The sequence below is a fragment of the Aquarana catesbeiana genome, linkage group LG05, assembly GCF_042186555.1.
Source record: "Aquarana catesbeiana isolate 2022-GZ linkage group LG05, ASM4218655v1, whole genome shotgun sequence".
Taxonomy (NCBI): Eukaryota; Metazoa; Chordata; class Amphibia; order Anura; family Ranidae; genus Aquarana; species Aquarana catesbeiana.
In genome coordinates this window covers 480,363,259-480,385,192 of record NC_133328.1, presented here as the reverse complement: position 1 = coordinate 480,385,192, position 21,934 = coordinate 480,363,259, and the positions used below count along the sequence as shown (strand labels likewise).

General features: G+C 40.8%; 1 protein-coding gene across 3 annotated transcripts in view; it reads left to right on the top strand.

Moving 5' to 3' along the window:
- The window catches only part of KCTD1 (potassium channel tetramerization domain containing 1), a 218,793-nt gene that overhangs the window by 154,000 nt on the left and 42,859 nt on the right, over positions 1 to 21,934 (top strand). For all 3 annotated transcript variants that reach the window (XM_073631507.1, XM_073631508.1, XM_073631506.1), the window contains exon 2: positions 467 to 645. In XM_073631507.1, the coding sequence (XP_073487608.1) occupies positions 467 to 645 (179 nt within the window). The remainder of the gene's footprint in view (positions 1 to 466; positions 646 to 21,934) is intronic.

The following is a 21,934-nucleotide window of genomic DNA, read 5'->3' as shown; positions in this document are numbered from 1 at the left end:
CAGCTAAGGGGCTGTCACGGGCTCTTGACAAAAGAGTCCAACTATGCCTGTCTTTTCTGCCTAGATCCGCCATGCGTTAACCCTTTGGCACGCATGGTCCTTAGCACTGAGGGGCCACGTATTTGCGATAATTGCCCCCAATACATCTGTACTGAGAGCGCGTCTGCAGCTGCTCATCAGCGTATTCTGCAGGTTCCACTGTCAAAATACAATGTCCCATCCATCCAACCCCAGCTAGCTTTAAGTATCAAAGCCAGTGACAACCTGACCATTACCATTTTCAGCAGGCGGTCAGCAGCGGCTGACTATGTATTTCTCTCAGTGAAGATTTTCTCATTTTAAGACTGAATAGTTAGATTCTTGCAGGCCCTCTTGGGACTGACTTTCTTTGTTTAATTTTGTAGGAGTGTTGGCACTTCCTTGGATGTGATTATACATTAAATTTATTTAAAATTTCTTTTCCCAGGACACTCGACCCAACATGTCCAGACCTCTGATCACCAGATCACCTGCTTCTCCTCTGAACAATCAAGGCATTCCTACCCCAGCTCAGCTCACTAAATCCAATGCGCCAGTTCACATTGATGTTGGTGGTCACATGTACACAAGCAGTTTGGCGACACTAACAAAATACCCAGATTCCAGGTAAGGATGCTGAACTTGTTGGGGAAGTATGGTAAATAAAAGAAGGGATTCTGCTGGCAGTGGTAAAGTGTTTTATTGAGGATTGAGAGCAGAATTTTTCCAGTCAGACTTGGGTGGGTGTTGCATATGTATCACAAAGTAAATCTGCAAAATAATTTTTTTGAATTATATGGAACTAGGCATAGGGGTTCCCTATATGGGCTCCTCGCTCACCTGATGCCTTGCTTGATTGTTTTCCATTGGCACCTTTCTGTGTTTCATACCTTTCATGCTCCCTATGTAGCCCCTGCTTGGGCGACTCTTATGTTTATTTTATGTTCACTTAACCCAATAAAAATGATTGAACCAAAAGAGTCTAAAAAGTTTGAAAGAAATACAGGAGCTGCCATTGCGGACTCTCCTTAAAATGCTATTTGTGTAGCTGTTGACAGGCTGCTTTCACACTGAGGCGCTTTACAGGCGCTATAGCACCAAAAATAGTGCCTGTAAAGAGCCTCTCCTCTCACTCCAATATGAAAGCCCGAGGGCTTTCACACTGGAGCGGTGCGCTGGCAGGACGGTAAAAAAAGTCCTGCAAGGTGCAACTTTGCAGCGCTGTAGGAGCGGTGTACACAGCACTCCTAAAGCATCCCTGCCCAATGAAATCAATGGGGCAGCGCCGCCAAAGCGCCGCTGCAGTGGCGCCTTGCAGGCGGCTTTAACCCTTTTTCGGCTGCTAGAGGGGGTTAAAAGCGCCCGGCTTGCGGCCCGAATAGCGCCACTAAAATGCCGGTAAAGCGCCGCTGAAAATAGCGTCGCTTTACCGCCGATGCCCCCAAAGCCCCATTGGAAAGTAGCCTTAGAACTGATCCCAGGACATCTAGACCTCTAGGCTTCCTGAGTTACTGATCCAGGTCTTCTGTATAGCTTGGAGGTTAGGAAAATGAGCAAGTTTAGTTGAACTCACCAGCAATCCTGATGTTGGCGACAACTCTCCAGTAGAGCTGGCAGGAGTTTTTAGGCGAGGCTGCGGCTTCGGCTTAGTCCGTGGCGTCCGGCCTCGCGGACTAGGCCGAAGCCGCGGCCTCACCTAAAAACTCCTGGCTGCAGCTCCTCAGGACCAGCGCGGTGTCAGCGCCGGTCCTGGTGAAAAAAAAAAATCTAAAAAAAAACGATTTGCTTAAATTTTGAATCGATTTGACCTCTCAACTCGATTTAAGATTTAAATCGATTTTTTTCCCCAGCCCTACTCTCCAGAAACAGGATTGCCATAGAGGGCAAAAAAAACCCAAAAACTTTTCTTCCATGATTTATGGTCCTTTCACACTAGACGACGCAAAAGTTTTGTGATTTTTTTTTTTTTTTTTTTTAATTGCAAAGTTGGAGTCTGATACAACTTTGATAACACTTTTACACTCTGGCATTGAAGTCGTGTCAGAGTCAGATCAAAGTAGTGCAGGAACCTTTTCTGAAGTTACAGCGACTTCAGTACTTTCAATTGGAAAGGCTCAAAGATGAATGGCATTTCACATGTCCTGCGACTTTGGGTGTCACAAGTCAGATCCTGTCACACTAGTGTGAAAGGAGTGTACTGTTTTTGGTTGCACTAGCAAGGCTGCTGATGACAATTAAGTCATTTTACATGCACACAACCATCTTGCTGCCAGAGCAAATTACAGGTGCCTCCCAACTGATAGAGATTGCTCAGCATTATATTCAGTTCATAAAAACACAATTTTTAAGCAAACTTGGCAAAATGGTCAGGATTGAAATGTTTCCACCTGTAGCTTTAGCTATAGCTATCACAATTGATGGTCACCCATAACTTAAAATGGCAGAGAAAGCCAACTGATAGAAAATAAAAACTTTGGCTGCCCTCTAGGGCCGAAACAACTAATCGATTAATCTACAACTAATCGAGTATGAAAATAGTTGTCGACTATTTTCATACTCGATTAATTGGCCGGCCGATTAGTTGGCCTGCATACAGAATGCATTATTTGTTTACATATCAGGAAATACAGTGCAGCACACATAAAGCTCAGTATACCGTCCATACATGTCAGAAAGTGCCTGAGAACCTGTAAATGGGAATGTGTGAGGAGCAATGCCTTATGGGACATGTAGTCCTGGGCAGGAAGTGAGTGGTTCTAAAGGCAGAAGTTCTTTTTTTTTTTTTTTTTTCCTTGCTATAGGGGCACTCTATTCTATAATTTGCAGCTTGCTATTGGGGCACGCTGAAGGCAGGAGAAGCCAGAAGCGTCGGTGAGGGACCCCAGAAGAGGAGAATCAGGGCTGCTCTGTGCAAAGCATTGAACGGAGCAGTTAATTGTAACTTGTTTGTTGTTTAAATGAAAAACAAAAAAAAAACTTTAAAGACTGCTCAGGGAAGATCAGCATCTATGAACCCAGAGAAGGTGGATGTTGATAGACTGGAGGTAATAGAAGGTCAATTGCATTTAAAGTTTTTATATATATATAATTATTATCACTGTTTCACAGTATAAATGAACCCCGTATAGTAGCGATTATCTGCTTTTTGTGTGCTATAAAGGGCTAATTTTAGTTTTTTTAACCCAGGTGATACAAAAAAAAAAAACCATGCTGCTGCTACTAAACATCTTAGGCCTGGTTCACACCTATGCGTTTCTTTTTTGGTGCTTTTTGCAGAAAGGCACTACAGTTCCTTCAACGTGGTTTCCTATGGGACATGTTCCCATGTTATCTGATTTAATCGATTAATCAAAACGATAATCGGCCAACTAATCGATTTATATATATATATATATATATATATATATATATATATTTTTGTTAGTTGCAGCCCTACTGCCCTTACTTTATTAGACTGGCACCTATTGCACAATTAAATGTACTTGGATATCTTCAGTTGCTTTGAGCCTTGGGCAACTTTCAGGGTGTGTATACTGCTCAGACATAAATATGCCAGTTTCTCAGATTCCTTCCCAGAATTTTCAGCAACACGTTTTTCCTGGAACTTTTTGTAATCATTGTATGCCATTAACACTAGCCCCGCATCTTATTGTTCAACAACTAAACGCTGGCGTGGATCTCATTTCTTTTCAGCTGTGTTTTTGTCTTTAAGCTATTTTCATAGATCTTATGAAGATTTGTAAAGCACTGTATGCAAATATATTCTGCTTATGGGAAAATTTTCTATTCCTGCAGAAAGCTTATCCATATTACTTTTTGTGGGGGCCTTTTCTTGGGGATTGGCCATGCATAAATTGACAAAGCTCTAAAAGGGGAATTCTGGGAACAAATCCTGTTAAACCTACACAGGACATTTACCTACAGTGTGTTTGTATTACAAGGAAAGATGCATTGCCCTACTATGGAAATATATGATGGACTGACAGAATACACGAATACTCAACATGCATTTAGGCATAATTGTTTTTAAGGGCTTATAGGTATGTCTTGTTGTGCTGCTTAACCACTTGTCTACTAGGGTGTTTTTTCTGTTAATGTACGCGTTAGAATGCACATTTTAGGCCTGATAGTTGGTTAAAACCCCAAAGACCCTGGAGAATAAAATGGTGGCTGTGCAATTTTTTTTATGTCGCATGATCTTAACACATGTGATATGATTTTAATAAAGAATACAGTAAAATTAACACAATATATCACTCCATATTTTTTTTTAAATATAAAACATGAGATGTCGTGAGTAAATAGATACTCTCTGTGTATCAAAGAGTGCAGTGTCTGTCCGGTCCCCCTGCATTGGACCGGACAGACCCTGCACTCTTTCATACACAGAGACAGTGGCAATGAGGACTCAAACTACAATACATTCCCTTCTGTGAATTCCTTTAAATAAGGTCTCTCCTCCCCGGCTGACGTCAGCGGGAATTCTTGGCCCCGCCGGCTATAGCTGTCAGCCAGGGAGTCACAAGAGCGCTGGGAGACGCTCTGATATAAGGTAAAGATCGGCATCTTTTTTAAATAACACAGACACAGGGATACATAATTTTTTTTACAGAGGGGAATGTATGTTTATAGTGTAGTGGCTTAACAATCACTTTAACTATGAGCGCTTGGCCTACAATTATTGCTTTCCATCCGACTATCATGTCAGTATGTAACATGTTTAGCGCAGTTGTCGTTTTCACACATAAGCACACCAAAAGCATGCATTTTTTTTCCCTTGTGCATGTACGTGGGAGTTTACATTTCTTCTTTTATTATCAAATTTATTTTTTTACAATTCATTTTATTGCTATCACATAAAGGCCAGCAGTCCCCTATGTGATAGCATTTTTCTGCGACAGACTCTCTTTACTGAGACACCAGGGGTTTATTAGACCCATATGTCTCCCTTGCATTCTGCTGAAGTAAATGGATTGCCTTTGGTAGGCTATGGGAGTAAATTATTTCCACATTAAAGCCCATCGCCTGCTTCACAAATTTAAACACGCTTCCATGTACTATAGCAGCCATGAGTGTGTTTAAAACCTCTGTCTACCAGCCTCCATTTGTAAATGGCGCTGGTAGAAAAGTGGTTACAGTGCATATAAACTCAAAAATGAAAATGTAATATATTGCAGCAGACCAGTCCTTTTTAGATGTAATGATTGCATTGGTTTTCTTCACTGTTTTCTTTTCTTTATTTTCACCTAATGATCCTCCACATAACACACTTTCTGTCTATTAGTGGCTACACTTTTTTTCTCCACTGTATCTATGGAAGGAGCTATGCTGGACTTCATGTGAACTCATCCTTGCATGGTGAATTGATGGGAATAGTGGTTTACACAATAAAGATAAAGTTATTTGTGCTTTCTGTTCAGCTCACAGAAAGTGACAAGGACATTGGATTTCTGTCAGGATAAAACAGTAATTTCTGTGCTTGCTAAAAATGTTTTTAGCCTGAAAAGTAAAAACGAATGCAGCTGCCACATCTATGGACTGCTGAGCTGCAATATATTAAATGATTGGATTTGGGTTTATATACTCTTCACTGACGCTTTAATAAAAGTACAGACGTGTATGTGATATAAATATAAAAGGTTCATATAATTCCTTTAAAGGTTCGGTTCCTAAACTAAAATTTTAGTTGGTAGATCTTAGACTGGTCACCCAGAAGTTTTTATATCTCTTGGGGCCTTTGCAGCTGTTGTCATCCTTTAAAAAGGGGTTCCAAACTCCCAACCTCTTCCCCATTGGATTTCATGTATTTATTTTTATTCTGTAAATAACACAACAGGATGTGTGTGAAATCGGCCAAATCTCCCAGGTGGGGAATTATGGAAGGGAAATATCCCGGATAAATTATGGCCTACCCAAGGTTAAACTATATTTACTGTGCAAATGGACCCTTTCATTAACCCCTTACTTTTGGTAGACAGTATAAAGTGAACGTTGCATCATGCTGTGTCTAACCAGTAATCACATTGAACAGTAGTGTGTGTGGTTGACACATTTTCCATAAAACTTTCATTATATGCTAGTTATTCTAATTCATCAAATAATCAAAGTAGTTATGCACATTTCCTTTATGTTAAACCGTTATTCATCTTTTTCATGTTGCACAGAATTGATATCTTGCCATAAAAAGCAGTCTTGATGTCTGTATAACACTCTTTCAACCACCAAACCTCACCGTCAGCAAAGCCATTAAATAAAAGGGTTTTCATTCAAATGAATTTGTAGTTTAAGTTCTTGCTGAATAGAGAAGGTTTTTGGAATGTGTATGTGTTTGTATACACAGGTCCACCGTATCTTTTATGTCCTACTTAATGTGGCGGCTGTGGAAAACTTTTACAACTTAAATTTTCAGGCCAAGTCCTCACGGTTACTACATCATTGATTTTTTTTTCCTCTTTCCTCCCTAAACGTCAACAGTAGACATGGAAGCCCTACAGCTTAGATAACAAATGAAAACCCTTCCTGTCTTAGAGCAACAGAAACAGTCAATGCAATTATAAAAAATGATGCTTTAAAATGTGTTTTTGCCCCACAGAGGTGTACGTCTCCATCGTGAAAAGTGATGGTCAATTAAGACCCCTCAGAGTTGACATGGATGAGGTATACTGTTAGAAGTAGCACTTTTATTGTAACAAAAGCCGATATTGGAAATTTGTATCTACACTCCACTTCTGTTAATTCTTGTTTATCTATAGATTCATTTTTAAGATGTATGAATAAACTGGGTTTTAGTGTGTATATATAATTCTGTGGGAGGGGGATAACAGCTGTTAGCCTCCTAAATGACATATAACCTTTGATAAAATATTAGGACTAAGGTACAGAGCATGATGTGCTTTTATATATATATATATATATATATATATATATATATATATATATATATATATATATACTCTGTGGAGTGTAATTTATATTTTATAGGCCATTTTCAACCACCTCTGGTTTTGGGTGGGCACCAGTGGGTTAACACACAACACCAGTCAGCTTCTTATTAGTATTGTTTTCTCTCACTTTGACTACCTCGTTTTTTCTTTGTGGTACATCATGGGAAGTCAAGTCTTTTGAAGAAAACATCATTGTTTAGCTTTTAAACAACGTTAAAAGTTTGACATAATTAAGAATTCTGGCAGGGATATCTCACCACTAGAATCCCTGACAGGTGTAAGGGAGCTTGTGATTCTGCTAGGCAGTAACTGTGTAAAAATGGAATATTCTTCTGGAGACTCGGATTTAAAGTATACCTCAAGCCAAGAAATAAAATAGAATGTATTGCAACCTACTAATCTTAGGATGTGGTGGCTGCATTAGTCTTCTTCTTTTTCTCAGCTCATATAGTTACTGATCCTGCTAGAACTCCTTTGCCCTTTTAAGTTCCTGTATATTGAACTGAACTCCAAGCTATCATCTGTAAACTACAAAACACCTCACCCTTATGTAATGGAGATGACGAGAGAGGAAGGTGGAAACTGCTGTGCCTTTGGCTAAGTTTAGAAAAGTGGTGACCCTTGTCACACCTCTGGAATGCGATCTAGGGTGCATTTGACAGGCGGTGGAGAGGCGATATACCTCCCTTTCGCTGCCTGTTTTATCCTTGCAAATGGTGCACCCCAACAACTGCATGCTTGATTGGGTCCCTTTGGGCAGTAGTCCTGCCTGCTAAATGTGACAAAGAGGGATACGTTTTGCCCTGGCAACAAAGCATTGCTTCCGTGACATATGTATAACTTCATCCAGCTGCCTTTTGTAGCTTGGTGGGCCGGGGGGGTTAACCTGTCTGTTTTTACTGGCCACAATAATTCTTAGCAGCCAGCCTTGTTATCCAGATAGTACAGCCGGTTTGTTGACCTCCAATGCATTATCACAACTTCATCCCAGTCCCAGTCATCCCACCTTCCCCACCGTAATAACTGGACTGTGAAGGAACAGCAGTAACATACTGATAACATTAAGGCCCATTCACACCTGAGTGATTTTCTGCTTGAAGTTTGAATCCCATTCATTTCAATGACCCCTGTTCATATATGAGCATTCTGTCTCCTGAACCAAAATGCCTGTTGCTCAAAAAGGTACATGAGCTTCTTTTTGGCAGATTAGAAGCGTTTTTGGCCCTATAGACTTCAATAGAAACTGTGATAAAAAGTGACAAGAAATGGTGCCAACCAGTGACTAAATAATAAATGAGTGAAGCTGCCCCTTTAAAAGTGAGTGAACCACTTTAGAATAATTAGAGTGTATGCAAAAAGGTATGGCGCTACCTCATATAAGGATAATTAAAGTGCACACCTACTATAATAAATCATACCTTTTTGGATCTTAATGGTTCATATCTTTCAACCAATAATTCATAAAAAATGTGTACAATTTGAATACATCTTGCACAAAGCAAGAAAAGTTCAATCACCGTGATAAAGATCTATTGAGATATATAATGGTAGAAATTAAACAAATGATGAGCCACCATCAAACCGTGCATGGGAAGTTCAAACTCGCCACCACTCATCGACTGGAACCTCTAAGGAGCAGTGGGGTTCCCTATAACCAGCAATGTAGGAGATGATGGTTCCTTATGCTCAGAAAACTTTTAGGCAATCATACTCGGGAAGAAAAACATAAGAAGGATCATGGCGTAATGAGCTTAATAGCGGGGATATATGCAGGTAGAAGTAACAGTGCCCACTCACATTAGAACGTGCTAAATGCTAGCACCAACATAGACAGCCTAGGTACCTCTGCACGCCATCCTGACGGCCACGGCGTGCGTTCCAAAGCCAGGGGATGTGGAAACCAATTGGACCGTTAATGACGTCAGCAAGGGATGGACAAGCAGCGCCTATGCATTTCGTGTTGTACACATCATCAGGAAACTTCAGTAGAAACGCCTGAAAATGCGTGACTTGAGCATTTCATGAGCGTTTTGTTGCACGTTTTCTGCTCAAACAGTAGCTCTCCACCCCTAATTATTTTCCCTCTAGTGCTTTCTATTGGCTAAACAAAAGCGCCTGAAGCTGTAAAACACTTGTAGTACGCTTCCAAAAGTGCTCAAAAACTCTCAAATAAAAATGCTTCAAAGTCACTACGCTCAGGTGTGAATGCAGCCTACAGCAGTGTTTAAACCCAATAGCAAACATTTATTATATTGCAGATTACCAATTCTTAGATGTGATGGCTGCATTAGGTTTTCTTTTTTAGGCTTGTTTTCTTCTATTTTCACCAGGTGATCCAGCCAGCTGTTTTACAAGCTGTTTTACAGATGTAGCTGTTAGAGAAATGAGACAAACCATTTAACACTGAGAGGGGTCATCCTTACAACAATCGGATTCTATTTAATACCTTTATCCTAAAAAAGAAAAAAAACTGCTGTAACTGATTATAGAATGTGAGCTGGAACCTAGCTTCAGTTTGTTAGTGTATTTAAATCTGCTAGTACATCGAACACTCCCCTCCCCCCAGACTGACAATGCTGCTGTCCAAAGGTGCCCCTGTGCTCCTTCATCCAGAGTTGTGGCACTCCAATACAGGAGGTGTGTTACTGACCAGATCACTAGGTGAAAACAGAGGGGGAAAAAGCCTAAAAACCGAAAACGAATACAGCCACCACATCTAATGATTGGTAAATTGGAATATATTAGATTTTTGGCTTTGGGTTTAATAAAGCTTTTACCTTCTGCTCACTATGGCCTATTCTTTGTTAATGTTAACTTTCAGTACATGGGCATTGCAGCAGAGCCTGATTGGCTCCTAGTGCAAGGGACAGATAACAGGCTGATATCAAGACATATTCACATACCGAAATGTGCTGCATTTAACCACTTAATGCCAAATCACGTACATGTATGTCATATAGCATTAAGTGGTATTATTATTTTTTTTTTTTTCAGCCATCGGCCAGCTTTTATGTAAAAGCCATCCTAGTGGCTAATTAGCCGCTGGATTTTTACATCTTGCTGACCTGTTAGGAAGGTCGTTGAATTTATTTTTTAATTATGGTAGAGTAATAGGCTGTAAAGCTTGTACTTTCCTTGGACAATGGTTGGCTAGAGAGTGTACATTTCTAGTAATGGACTTGTTTTCATCTCCCTTTGAGATCAAATGATCTGTACATGCACTTCAGTAGCACTGATAATACGGACTTGTTAATTGTAAGCCCAATGTCAAGAGTAATATACTTCTGAGACAACTTTAAAGCTGATTTATCATAACAAAGTCTGACTGTCTATTTAGAGAGCTGCACCTTCGGTTGCATACTGCCAAACAAAATGTCATCCGTTGCTCAGTGCCTTGTGGCGGGGTGCGGTGTCTCGTCCATCTCTTGCTCCCAGAGTGCCCCCGTGTCACATGTCTTGAGGGAAGGCAGAGTCTTTGCAGATGGGAATGAGTTTTTGTCTTGTACTTGGCAAACTTTTACCTTAAGGAAGAGTGACCCCAAGAACATCCCCTCCAGGAACTGACAGTTGCTCCAGTATGAAGCTATTCATGTAATTTACAGGGACTCTTTATTTGAAAATAAAGCTTCTTCGTGACATACTTGACAGCCTGGAGATAACCATAATATATGAGCTAGGAGCAGCTGAAAGATTTCCTTTAGTAGGACTGACTGCTCTGTACTGTACATAATTACAGTGGTGCCCAGAATAAATAAATCAGCTAGAGTAAAACATTTGACTATGTTATAAATATGCCAGAATTTAGAGCCCTTTTACGCCAACCTGCACACTAAAACCTGTGAGGCGGGTGTACCATGTATAAGGCCTAGTACACATAGGCCGAATGTCGGGTGACATCATCCGGTTCAGTAAAGACCCACCGACATTCGGCCCTTGTGTATGGCAAGTGTAGAGAGGGTCGGAGTGATGCATTGTTACCGTGTGTTACTTTGTTTACTATTCACTCTTTTTTTTTTTTTTTTTTATTGAAGTATACCAAAATGACACTTTACTTAGCTCTATGCACCACATCATGCTGCAGTATGGTGCATTGCATAAATATTTAACATTTTTGCGTTGATAAGCAATGCACCTCAACCCACCCGTACATAGGGTTGTGGTGTGAACAGGGCAGATAGGGAAAAAAATGTTGATCAATGCAGATTAAAGCAACTCAATGGACATGTTGCCCTATAAGCTTATGACATCTTTATACATGTGAAATAAAGGTGGTAGCGGTAAGTGTGTTTCCAACATAGCATGGCTTTCTTCGATACCCACAAAAGCAACCTGCCAACTAACGCTTGGAAGCCAAAATGGAAGATCACATTGAATTACAGTCTGCACTGCAAAGTTATATGCATTTGTTTTTTCTTTGTTGGGATATGGGTAGTGTCACATAGCAGATTTCTGAATGCTTTTATAATGTGGTATTGTATTATGTTAGAACAAGCCTTACGCATTGAATCCTCACAATGTAATCGTTTGTTGAGCTGCCTTTTGCAGCAATAACAGTTTTAAAGGCAGTATATAATATTTTAGATTTTTATTTATTTTTTATTGTTTTTTAAATTTTTTTAGATATACATGTAAAGCATGAGCAGCAGGAATCCACTGAATTTCAGTATGTGTGTATCGCTGTCTGTTCAGCAGAAGCCAGTCTAACAACTGGCTTCTCTCGAATGGTCATGCTGGAAAACCAGCATTCCATCAGTGCTTGTAGCCAATGGCTGCAGAGTTCATCTGTGTATTCTAACGGGGAAGGAATACAATAGTGCAGCAGGAGAGATCCCTGCATCCACATTGCTTATGTGTATGTGGAGCTCTGCTTTTTTTTCATTCAGCCCACTGGTTGCATATATACCTGGCTTTAGACCTTGTTCAGACAGGTCTACTTAAAGAAGTATAGCCAAAGCTTGTTTGGCTGTACTTCTTCTGCGGATCACAGGAGTGCACTTCGTTTTGCACTCCTGTGACCCTTTTTTAGCAGAGAGCGGGCTGAAGTCTGCTCTCTGCTGACGTCACAGAAGTTGGTCCATGGTCCACGTCATCACGATGACAATCGAAGTCAGGGATCTGCCAGGTCCCTGGACCGACACCTGGATCAGCCTCTCACTGGCTAGCTGAGAGACTGAGCCGGCCGCTCTGCCCCCTCAACAGCCCAGTGCTCCAGTGAAGCCAGGAGGGGGCAGAGCAGAGAATTGTGACTGACTCTGCAGCTCTGTGCCTAGGGAGTTGTCTGAACCAAGCGATGGCAATGTTCGATCTCTAGGTTCTCAGTGTAGAGGCACTGGGGGGACAGATGCAGCATTGGACCGGTGCTGCATCCACCTAGGTAAGTATGATTCTGGAAAAAAAACCCAAACCAATACTGCTCTTTTAAGTGTACGTACATGCAAGGGCTGTGTTTGCCTGCACATGATTCACAATCGTGCAGGTGTGGGTCCCCTAACACACATTGTCTGCATTTGGGGACCCGCACCCACACCGCTGTCAAATTGGGAGCGGTAGCTGTGTCTGTGTAGCCGCTGCATCCCACCTGAAATGAATGGGACTGCCTGCATGGGGATGCATGCAACACCTGTGCTTCTCCGTGTGGGCAAACACAACCCTTGCATGCTCTTATATCCGTATTTGTATAGTATGTAATTTGGTCATTACATTCTCAGGCTTTGCTTCTTGCTTTGCAGTGCTGCACAATATGCATTGAAGTAGCCAGCCCATTGAAAACAATGCTCTTCGTGTACAGCCAATATCTTTTCTAAACAGTTGGCAAGCAGTATTGGGGTTATTGTAGTGGCTAATCTACAAATCTCTACTGTTAGTAAAACAGAAATATGAAAAAGCAAACACATAAAATGTGACTTGCATAAACAATGACTCTAAATCCGGCCATAGACAGAATCTCGACCGGTTCATCAGGAATCGCTGTGTTCTCCCAATGAATAATTTGGATGTGAACAGGTTACCTGTACAATTATTACTGTAGTTATTATCGATTTTGTGCAGTTGAGTCCAGAACTTTGTATTGATATACAATGGCTATAGTAGCAATATTAAAAAAGAAAACATGAAATACTTGGAATAAGAACAGTGTCCAAAAGGGCTCAGAAGTTTATGATTAATATTGAGATGTAAATATTGTGAATTAATTAATGATAACTTACCTCTGTTGCACATGAATCAATAATACAGAAAAACAGTCTGTTTTTTACAAAGTAATAAGACCCGTTTGACTATTTTGCTGTAAAAAGAACACAAATCACACAACCTCGTTATAAAATAAGCTTTGTTGCTTTAATTCTTTCACTCCTTTGAAATGTTTCCCTGCAGGGTGTCACTGGGGAGAATTTAAAAATTACCGTCTTCTTTGTTTTGAAATGCGTTGTCGGCCATACCTGGGTAAACACTTGTGAGGTACACAAGAACATAACCATTTTCATTATGCTTTGAAGAGCGTGTTTTGATATAATTTCCCCTTGTGTATTTCTTTAAGTAAGGAATTTTCCATGCTTGTGAGAACAGCCAATCATAAGGCAGTTAAAAGTATAATAAATAATTAAATCGCTTAAACAGGTTCGGCCACCCACATACACAGTCACACACTATATTTTGATAAACTTAGAACACAATTTATTAAGGAAGAGCAAATACCAGAAACACCATACAAATTACCAACATAACTGCAAAAATGAGGCAGACTAGGTTGATTGACGATTATTGAAATTTCAAAGGGAAATCTTAAGGCTAATGACAGCATATGACAAATTGTAACAGCAAAGCGGAACTGGAATCCGAGCTCACTGGAAGGATAGGTGAGCATTTAGCATGAAAGATACTAAATGCCACAAACGTAGAGCCATAAAACTGACCATGGGACTCAGTCAGCAACTTTGTAGCCCACTCTTAAAGCCTGTCTCTGGGCCATCCCACTCTTAAAGCCTGTCTCTGGGCCAGCCCACTTTTAAAGCCTGTCTCTGGGCCAGCCCACTCTTAAAGCCTGTCTCTGGGCCATCCCACTCTTAAAGCCTGTCTCTGGGCCATCCCACTCTTAAAGCCTGTCTCTGGGCCAGCCCACTTTTAAAGCCTGTCTCTGGGCCAGCCCACTCTTAAAGCCTGTCTCTGGGCCAGCCCACTCTTAAAGCCTGTCTCTGGGCCAGCCCACTCTTAAAGCCTGTCTCTGGGCCAGCCCACTCTTAAAGCCTGTCTCTGGGCCAGCCCACTCTTAAAGCCTGTCTCTGGGCCAGCCCACTTTTAAAGCCTGTCTCTGGGCCAGCCCGTTCCCAAATCCTGCCTCTGGGCCAACCCACTTTTAAACCTTGTTTCCCCCTACCAAGTTACCGGTTTTATTCAGAAAAAGAAAAGCTGGGCGTATTCCAAAAATGCATAAATTATAACTAGATATTGATATTAATAAATAATACCAGAGATGGTTAATACAGGGATTATCCATTTGCCTTAGGACCTGACTGCTCAAGCTGTGGCCCTCCAGCTGTTGCAGAACTACAAGTCCCATCATGCCTCAGCCTTTGGGAGTCATACTTGTAACTGTCAACCTTGCAATGCATCATGGTACTTGTAGTTCCGCAACAGCTGAAGGGCCACAGGTTGAGGACGCATGCTTAGGGGATCATTACTTGGACCATGTTTTTTTTTTTTTGCCTTCCTCTGGACATGTGAGTATAGGGTTTAGTTTATGGAACTTTTCAATAATGGTAGATTGGTGCATTAGAAGTCAGGTATCCTATACCATGGGTGCTCAACCTATGACCCTCCAGCTGTTGCAGAACTACAAGTCCCATGAGGCATTGCAAGGCTGACATTTACAAGCATAACTCCCAAAGGCAGAGGCATGATGGGACTTGTAGTTCTGCATCAGCTGGAGGGCTACAGGTTGAACACCCATGTCCTATACAGTAGGTAGTGTTCGTCTCTTGTTAGTGGACTCCTCCCTGATACTACAACTATTATTTTAACATGGTCATACATGGACAGATCTCTGAGCAGGAAAGTTAGAATTTGAGGGATTTGTTTTATTTTTGTTAGGATCCTGTTGTAACCAAACCAACCTGGAATTTTTCTTCTCATTTGGGATGAACTTACATTGCAGCAAACACACCTAATTGAGGATCGACTGCCTTTTCTGTAGTGAAATGATGACCGCTTTGCTTGGGAGTTGACGCTTATATGCAGCCTCTGCTGAATGCTCATCATTAGCAATACTAGGCTGCATTTGGCAACCTTCACGCCCGTTCACATAAGGTTGTGTTGCAGAAAGCCATGTGCTGCAACATGCTTTGCAGAGCTCCGCAGGAGCTTTGTTATGTCTTTATAAGCTGGGCTTGTGCCTGTTACAAAAGGATTTTCTATTCATCTCTTTTCATGCCCTTTACTAACTCTTAAATTTCTGAATGTCCTATTTACCATATTAATTGGGCCGTCTTGTCTATCTTTGCAAAAATAATCAGTATGTACTATGTGTTTTGGAAGAGGTGTGTTGTTCCAGCAAGCTGAAAACAAATTGTTAAGTCTCTTGTGGGTGTCGGTAAGCTGAGCCTCAGCACACAACTAGTCAGAGCTCTGCTAGGTGTCCTCAAGTGACTCTTGCATTCTTCACAGGCAGTGGCAGGGCTGAGTGTTTCTGAGGTGAGGTCACGTGTGCTCACATATAATTACCGAACGTTTCATAATCCTACAGTAAACAATTCATACTAGACTGGGTACTATTTAATCTTTAACAATAGAAACCTCCAGGGCTTGCCAGTAGAAAATAATGTATGCTGTAGACAGTCCTCATAAACTGGGTGTAGAAAATAGGACACTATTTGTTGCATCTTGCCACCCAGAATATTTTAACCTGCTATCCCCAGCTGCAGATGTGAATTTTGTGATTTTCAAGCTTGCACAATTTTTGAAAATACTGTACCAATGCTAGCGAACTTCAGTCACTGGGTGGGCAGCCTTTAAGAAACTTTTTAAAGAAGGCCTGTACATAGCAAAAATAGAAGTCAGATAGTGTCCTAAAATGTAGAAATACAGTATTCCACAGAAAGTGATATGGAGAAATCTTATTGACCTACAGTGATTTCAGATGAGCAGATCACCAATGAGGTCTGGCCCTTAGTAGCCCCGCACACCATTCACTTTTTTTTTAATAGGCTGAAGCTTTTATAATTTATCAAATAGCATAATAATCAGAGATTTAACATATTGGCCTATTAGGGAAAATATTGCACTAATGGGGAGAGCTGTGTTTTTTTTTTTGTTTTTTTTTTCATCATAAAATAAAATATACATTTGCATAGGAAGATTTTTCACATTTAATCATCAGCAGATTATGCTGTAGTTTCAATTTTGCATGTTTAGCTGTCTGTCCCCCTATCATCTTTATCAAAATTTTCAGATTTAAACTTTTATTTTTTGTGGTTGCATTATATTGGGGGGAAAGTCAATACATTGTACAATGTCAATCTTTTGCTTTATTTAATTGAAGTTCGATTGTTGCTCAGTAAAGGCTATTCTTATATACTGGTACCCACATCCCAAATATTGTCAGAAGAAATTGTAGGAGAGTTGGGGTAGTATGATTTTCACAGTACCGTCATGGGACTTACAAAAAAAAATTGTTTTAAAAAACAAGAAATTTTATTGTATACAAAAAAGTTTTTTCTTAAATATAAATCGCACAATACAAAAAGACCATAAAAATGTTTCAACTATACAGAAATATCCCTCTTGATTACTACACCCCCAATGATGGGGCCACATTTGTCCTGTGATGGTACCATGAAAATCCTACTGCCCCAACTCTCCTACAATTTCTTCTGCTTTATTTAATTGTTAAGGCCCGGCATCACACCTTTGCGGTGCGTTACCACATCTACAGTGCCTTGAAAAAGTATTCATACCCTTGAAATGTTACAGCCAAAAACGTAAATGTATTTTATTGGGATTGTATGTGATCGACCACCACAAAGTGGCACTTAACCGTGAAGTGGAAGGAAAACCATAAATAATCAGAGAAGCAGCCAAGAGGCCCATGGTAACTCTGGAGCAGCTGCAGAGATCCACAGCTCAGGTGGGAGAATCTGTCCACAGGACAACTATTAGTCATGCACTCCACAAATCTGGCCTTTATGGAACAGTGGCAAGAAGAAAGCCATTTTTGAAAGAAAGCCATAAGAAGTCCCATTTGCAGTTTGCGAGAAGCCATGTGGGGGACACAGCAAACATGTGGAAGAAGGTGCTCTGGTCAGATGAGACCAAAATTTAACCTTTTGGCCTAAAAGCAAAATGCTATGTGTGGCAGAAAACTAACACTGCTCATCACACTGAACACACCATCCCCACTGTGAAACATGGTGGTGGCAGCATCATGTTGTAGGGATGTTTTTCTTTAGCAGGGACAGGGAAGCTGGTCAGAGTTGATGGGAAGATGGATGGAGCCAAATACGGGGCTATCTTAGAAGAAAACCTGTTAGAGTCTGCAAAAGACTTGAGACTGGGGCAGAGGTTCACGTTCCAGCAGGACAATGACCCTAAGCCAGACCTACAATGGAATGGTTTAGATCAAAGCACATTCATGTGTTAGAATGGCCCAGTCAAAGTCCAGACCTAAATCCAATTTTGAATCTGTGGCAAGACTTGAAAATTGCTGTTCAGACGCTCTCCATCCAATCTGACAGAGCTTGAGCTATTTTGCAAAGAATGGGCAAAAAATGTCAAAGCTGGTAGAGACATCCCCAAAAAGACTTGCAGCTGTAATTGCAGCAAAAGGTGGTTCTACAAAGTATTGAATACAAATGCACGCCGCACTTTTCAGAAACTTTTTTTTTTAAACTTTGAAAAACATTTATTATTTTCCTTCAACTTCACAATTATGTGCCACTTTGTGTTGGTCTATCACATAAAATCCCAATAAAATACATTTACGTTTTTTGGTTGTAACATGACAAAATCTGGAAAATCTCAAGGGGTATGGATACTTTTTCAAGGCACTGTATGTTATTATTATTATTTTTACACAGGATTTATATTGCGCCAACAGTTTACGCAGCGCTTTACAATATAAAAGGGAGACAATACAGTTATAATACAATAAGATACAAGAGGATTAAGAGGGCCCTGCTCAGAAGACCTTACAATCTAATAGGGTGGGGCAGGTGGTACAAAAGGTTGTAACTGTGGGGAATGAGCTGATGGAAGAGGTAAAAGATTAGTTATAGACGTTATAGGCTTTCCTGAAGAGATGAGTTTTCAGGGATCGCCTGAAGGTAGCAAGAGTAGGGGATAGCCGGACAGGTGGAGGTAGCGAGTTCCAGAGGATGGGAGAGGCTCTGGAGAAATCCTGGAGACGCGCATGAGAGGAGGAGATGAGAGAGCTTGAGAGTAGGAGGTATTGAGAAGAGCGGAGAGGACGATTTGGGTGATATTTGGAGATAAGATTGGTGATGTAGCTCGGAGCAGAGTTGTGAATGGCTTTGTATGTTGTGGTTAGTATTTTGAATTTAATTCGCTGGGTGATTGGGAGCCAGTGTAGGGATTGGAGGAGAGGGTTGGCAGACACTGAGCGATTGGTAAGGTGGATACCTCTGGCAGCAGCATTCATGATAGACTGAAGAGGGGATAGTCTATGGAGAGACAGGCCAATGAGAAGGGAGTTGCAATAGTCAAGGCGAGAGATAACAAGGGAGTGAATGAGAAGCTTGGTGGTTTCATTTGTTAAAAAGGGGCGAGTTTCAGAGATGTTACGGAGGTGAATTCTACAAACTTTTGACAACGATTGGATTTGAGGCAGAAATGACAAGTCAGAGTCTAGGATTACACCTAGTACCCTGGCGTGAGGGGAGAAACTGATGGTTGCATTGTTGATTTTGATAGAAAAGGCGTGGAGGGGGGCACGGGCGGGGGGGGAATATTAATAGCTCAGTTTTAGAGAGATTTAGTTTAAGGAAGTGGTGTGACATCCATGCTGATATGTCAGTTAGTAATGCGAGAGGAGACTGAAGGAGTGAGGTGAGGAGTAGACAGATAGATTTGGGTGTCATCGGCGTATAAGTGGTACTGGCAGCCGTGGGCGGTTATCAAGTGACCAAGGGAGGAGGTGTAGATAGAGAAGAGAAGGGGTCCAAGAACAGAGCCTTGGGGGACCCCCACAGAAAGGGGCAATGGAGAGGAGGAGACAGAGTTGTAGGTGACACTGAAGGAGCGCTGTGATAAATAGGCAGAGAACCAGGATAGAGCAGAATCTCGGAGGCCAAGGGCATGTAGTTTATTGAGAAGGAGCAGGTGGTCAACAGTATCAAAGGCTGCAGAGAGGTCAAGTAGTAGGAGTATGGGGTACTGGCTGTTGGTTTTAGCAGTTAGTAAATCGTTAGTGAGTTTTAGTAAGGCAGTTTCTATGGAGTGCTGTGAGCGAAAGCCAGACTGTATGTTAACTTGCATTGTGGTAAGGCAGCGCAGTTATTTTGAATGGTCCTCAGCACACTCATCAGCAATGCAGGGTAGTATAAAGTCAGCTTCGTCACTAAAAAAACTTCCATTTTCAGCAAATACAACTTTGCAGATGCTTGGCACTCTGGATGTTGGTTTTCAGGGGAAATGTTATCCCATGCATTCTGTTGCTCTGCCCAGACTTGCAACATCTTTCTCTGACCTATGGTGAAGATATTTCTGGAGGAGCTTGATAGGATTGAGAGTTGACGATTCTGCTGGCCAGTCTAATAAAGATAGTACCCAACTTCCTGTTTCTTTACTAAACATAGACGCAAGCATTGAATCGTTGTTCTGCTGCATGGTGAGGCTTGCAACAAACAAGTGCTGACCACAAGGGGTGACATAATGTAAAATAGAGTGGTAATGTTTTGGGTTCATCATCTCTACATAATGCTTTTCATTAGGCACGAAGACCTGAGATAAGCATACTCACATGTGTTCTCTTCCTTGTTCCAGACATCTCTGTCCAAAATACTTGTTCCAGTCATACAACTTCCAGTGTATGCTTCCTCTTCCCCTTCTTTTTTTTTTTTTTTTTTTTTGCTCCTTATAACTTCATTTGCCAGTTTCAGAATTTTTTGGGAGTTGTCATTGTTACAAATGTGTTCAGTGTGTACTGTTTAAAAAAGAAGTATTCTGGTTCTTTAAAAAATATATATATATATACAGTTGTGCTCATAAGTTTACATACCCTGGCAGAATTTGATTTCTTGGCCATTTTTCAGAGAATATGGATAACACAAAAACGTTTCTTTAACTCATGCATAGTGTTTGGCTGAAGCCATTTATTATCAGTCTACTGTGTTTACTCTTTTTAAGTCATAATCACAACAGAAACAACCCAAATGACCCTGATCAAAAGTTTACGTACCCTGGTGACTTTGGGCTGATAACATGCACACAAGTTGACACAAAGGGGTTTGAATGGCTATTAAAGGTAACCATCCTCATCTGTGATCTTTTTGCTTGTAATTAGTGTGTGTGTATAAAAAGGTTAATGAGTTTCTGGACTCCTGACAGACCCTTGCATCTTTCATCCAGTGCCGCACTGACATTTCTGGATTTTGAGTCATTGGGAAAGCAAAAGGATTGTCAAAAGATCTGCTGGAAAAGGTAGTTGAACTGTATACAACAGGAAAGAGATATAAAAATATTTCCAAGGAATTGAGAATGACAATCAACAGTGTTCAAACTCTAATCAAGAAGTGGAAAATGAGGGGTTCTGTTGAAACCAAACCATGGTCAGGTAGACCAACTAAAATTTCAGCCACAACTGCCAGGAAAATTGTTTGGGATGCGCATTCATTCATTTAAGGCTCGCCAGTTCCTTAATGTCTTGCAGGACAATTTTATGGGTCAGATGGTAGACGCACCAACTAGAAATAAAACATTACTGGATCTACTGATTACCAACAATACAGACCTGATCACGGATGTGGAAATGCGGGGCAATTTAGGTAACAGCGATCACAGGTCAATTAGTTTCAGTATAAATCACACAAATAGGAAACATAAAGGGAATACAAAGACACTGAATTTCAAAAGAGCCAACTTCCCTAAACTACAAACCTTGCTAAAAGGCATAAACTGGGATAAAATATTAGAAACAAAGAATACGGAGGAGAGATGGGTTTGCTTTAAGAGCATATTAAATAAGGGCATTAGCCAATGTATCCCATTGGGTAATAAATTTAAAAGAGCGAACAAAAGTCCTGGATGGCTTAACTCCAATGTAAAAATGCATATAAAAGCAAAGGAGAAGGCCTTCAAAAAATACAAGGTTGAGGGATCATCCTCAGCATTCAGACTTTATAAAGAATGCAACAGGATATGTAAAGGTGCAATTAGGACAGCTAAGATAGAACATGAAAGACACATAGCGGAGGAGAGCAAAAAAAATCCCAAGAAATTCTTTAAGTATGTAAACAGTAAAAAAGGGAGGACAGACCATATTGGCCCCATAAAGAATGAGGAAGGACATCTGGTTACAAAGGATGGGGAGATGGCGAAGGTATTGAATTTATTCTTCTCCTCAGTCTTCACGAGTGAATCGGGGGGCTTCAGTAACCAAAACTGCAGTGTTTATCCTCATGACACAACACAGGAAGCACCTCCATGGTTAACAGAGGACGGAATTAAAATTAGACTTGAGAAACTTAACATTAATAAATCACCAGGACCAGATGGCTTGCATCCGAGGGTACTTAGGGAACTCAGTCAAGTGATTGCCAGACCGTTGTTCCTAATTTTTACAGATAGTCTACTGACTGGAATGGTACCAGCTGATTGGAGAAAAGCCAATGTAGCTCCTATATTTAAAAAGGGCCCAAAATACATCCCTGGGAATTACAGACCAGTTAGCCTAACATCGATAGTATGTAAACTCTTGGAGGGGATGATAAGGGACGATATACAGGATTTTAGTAATACGAACGATA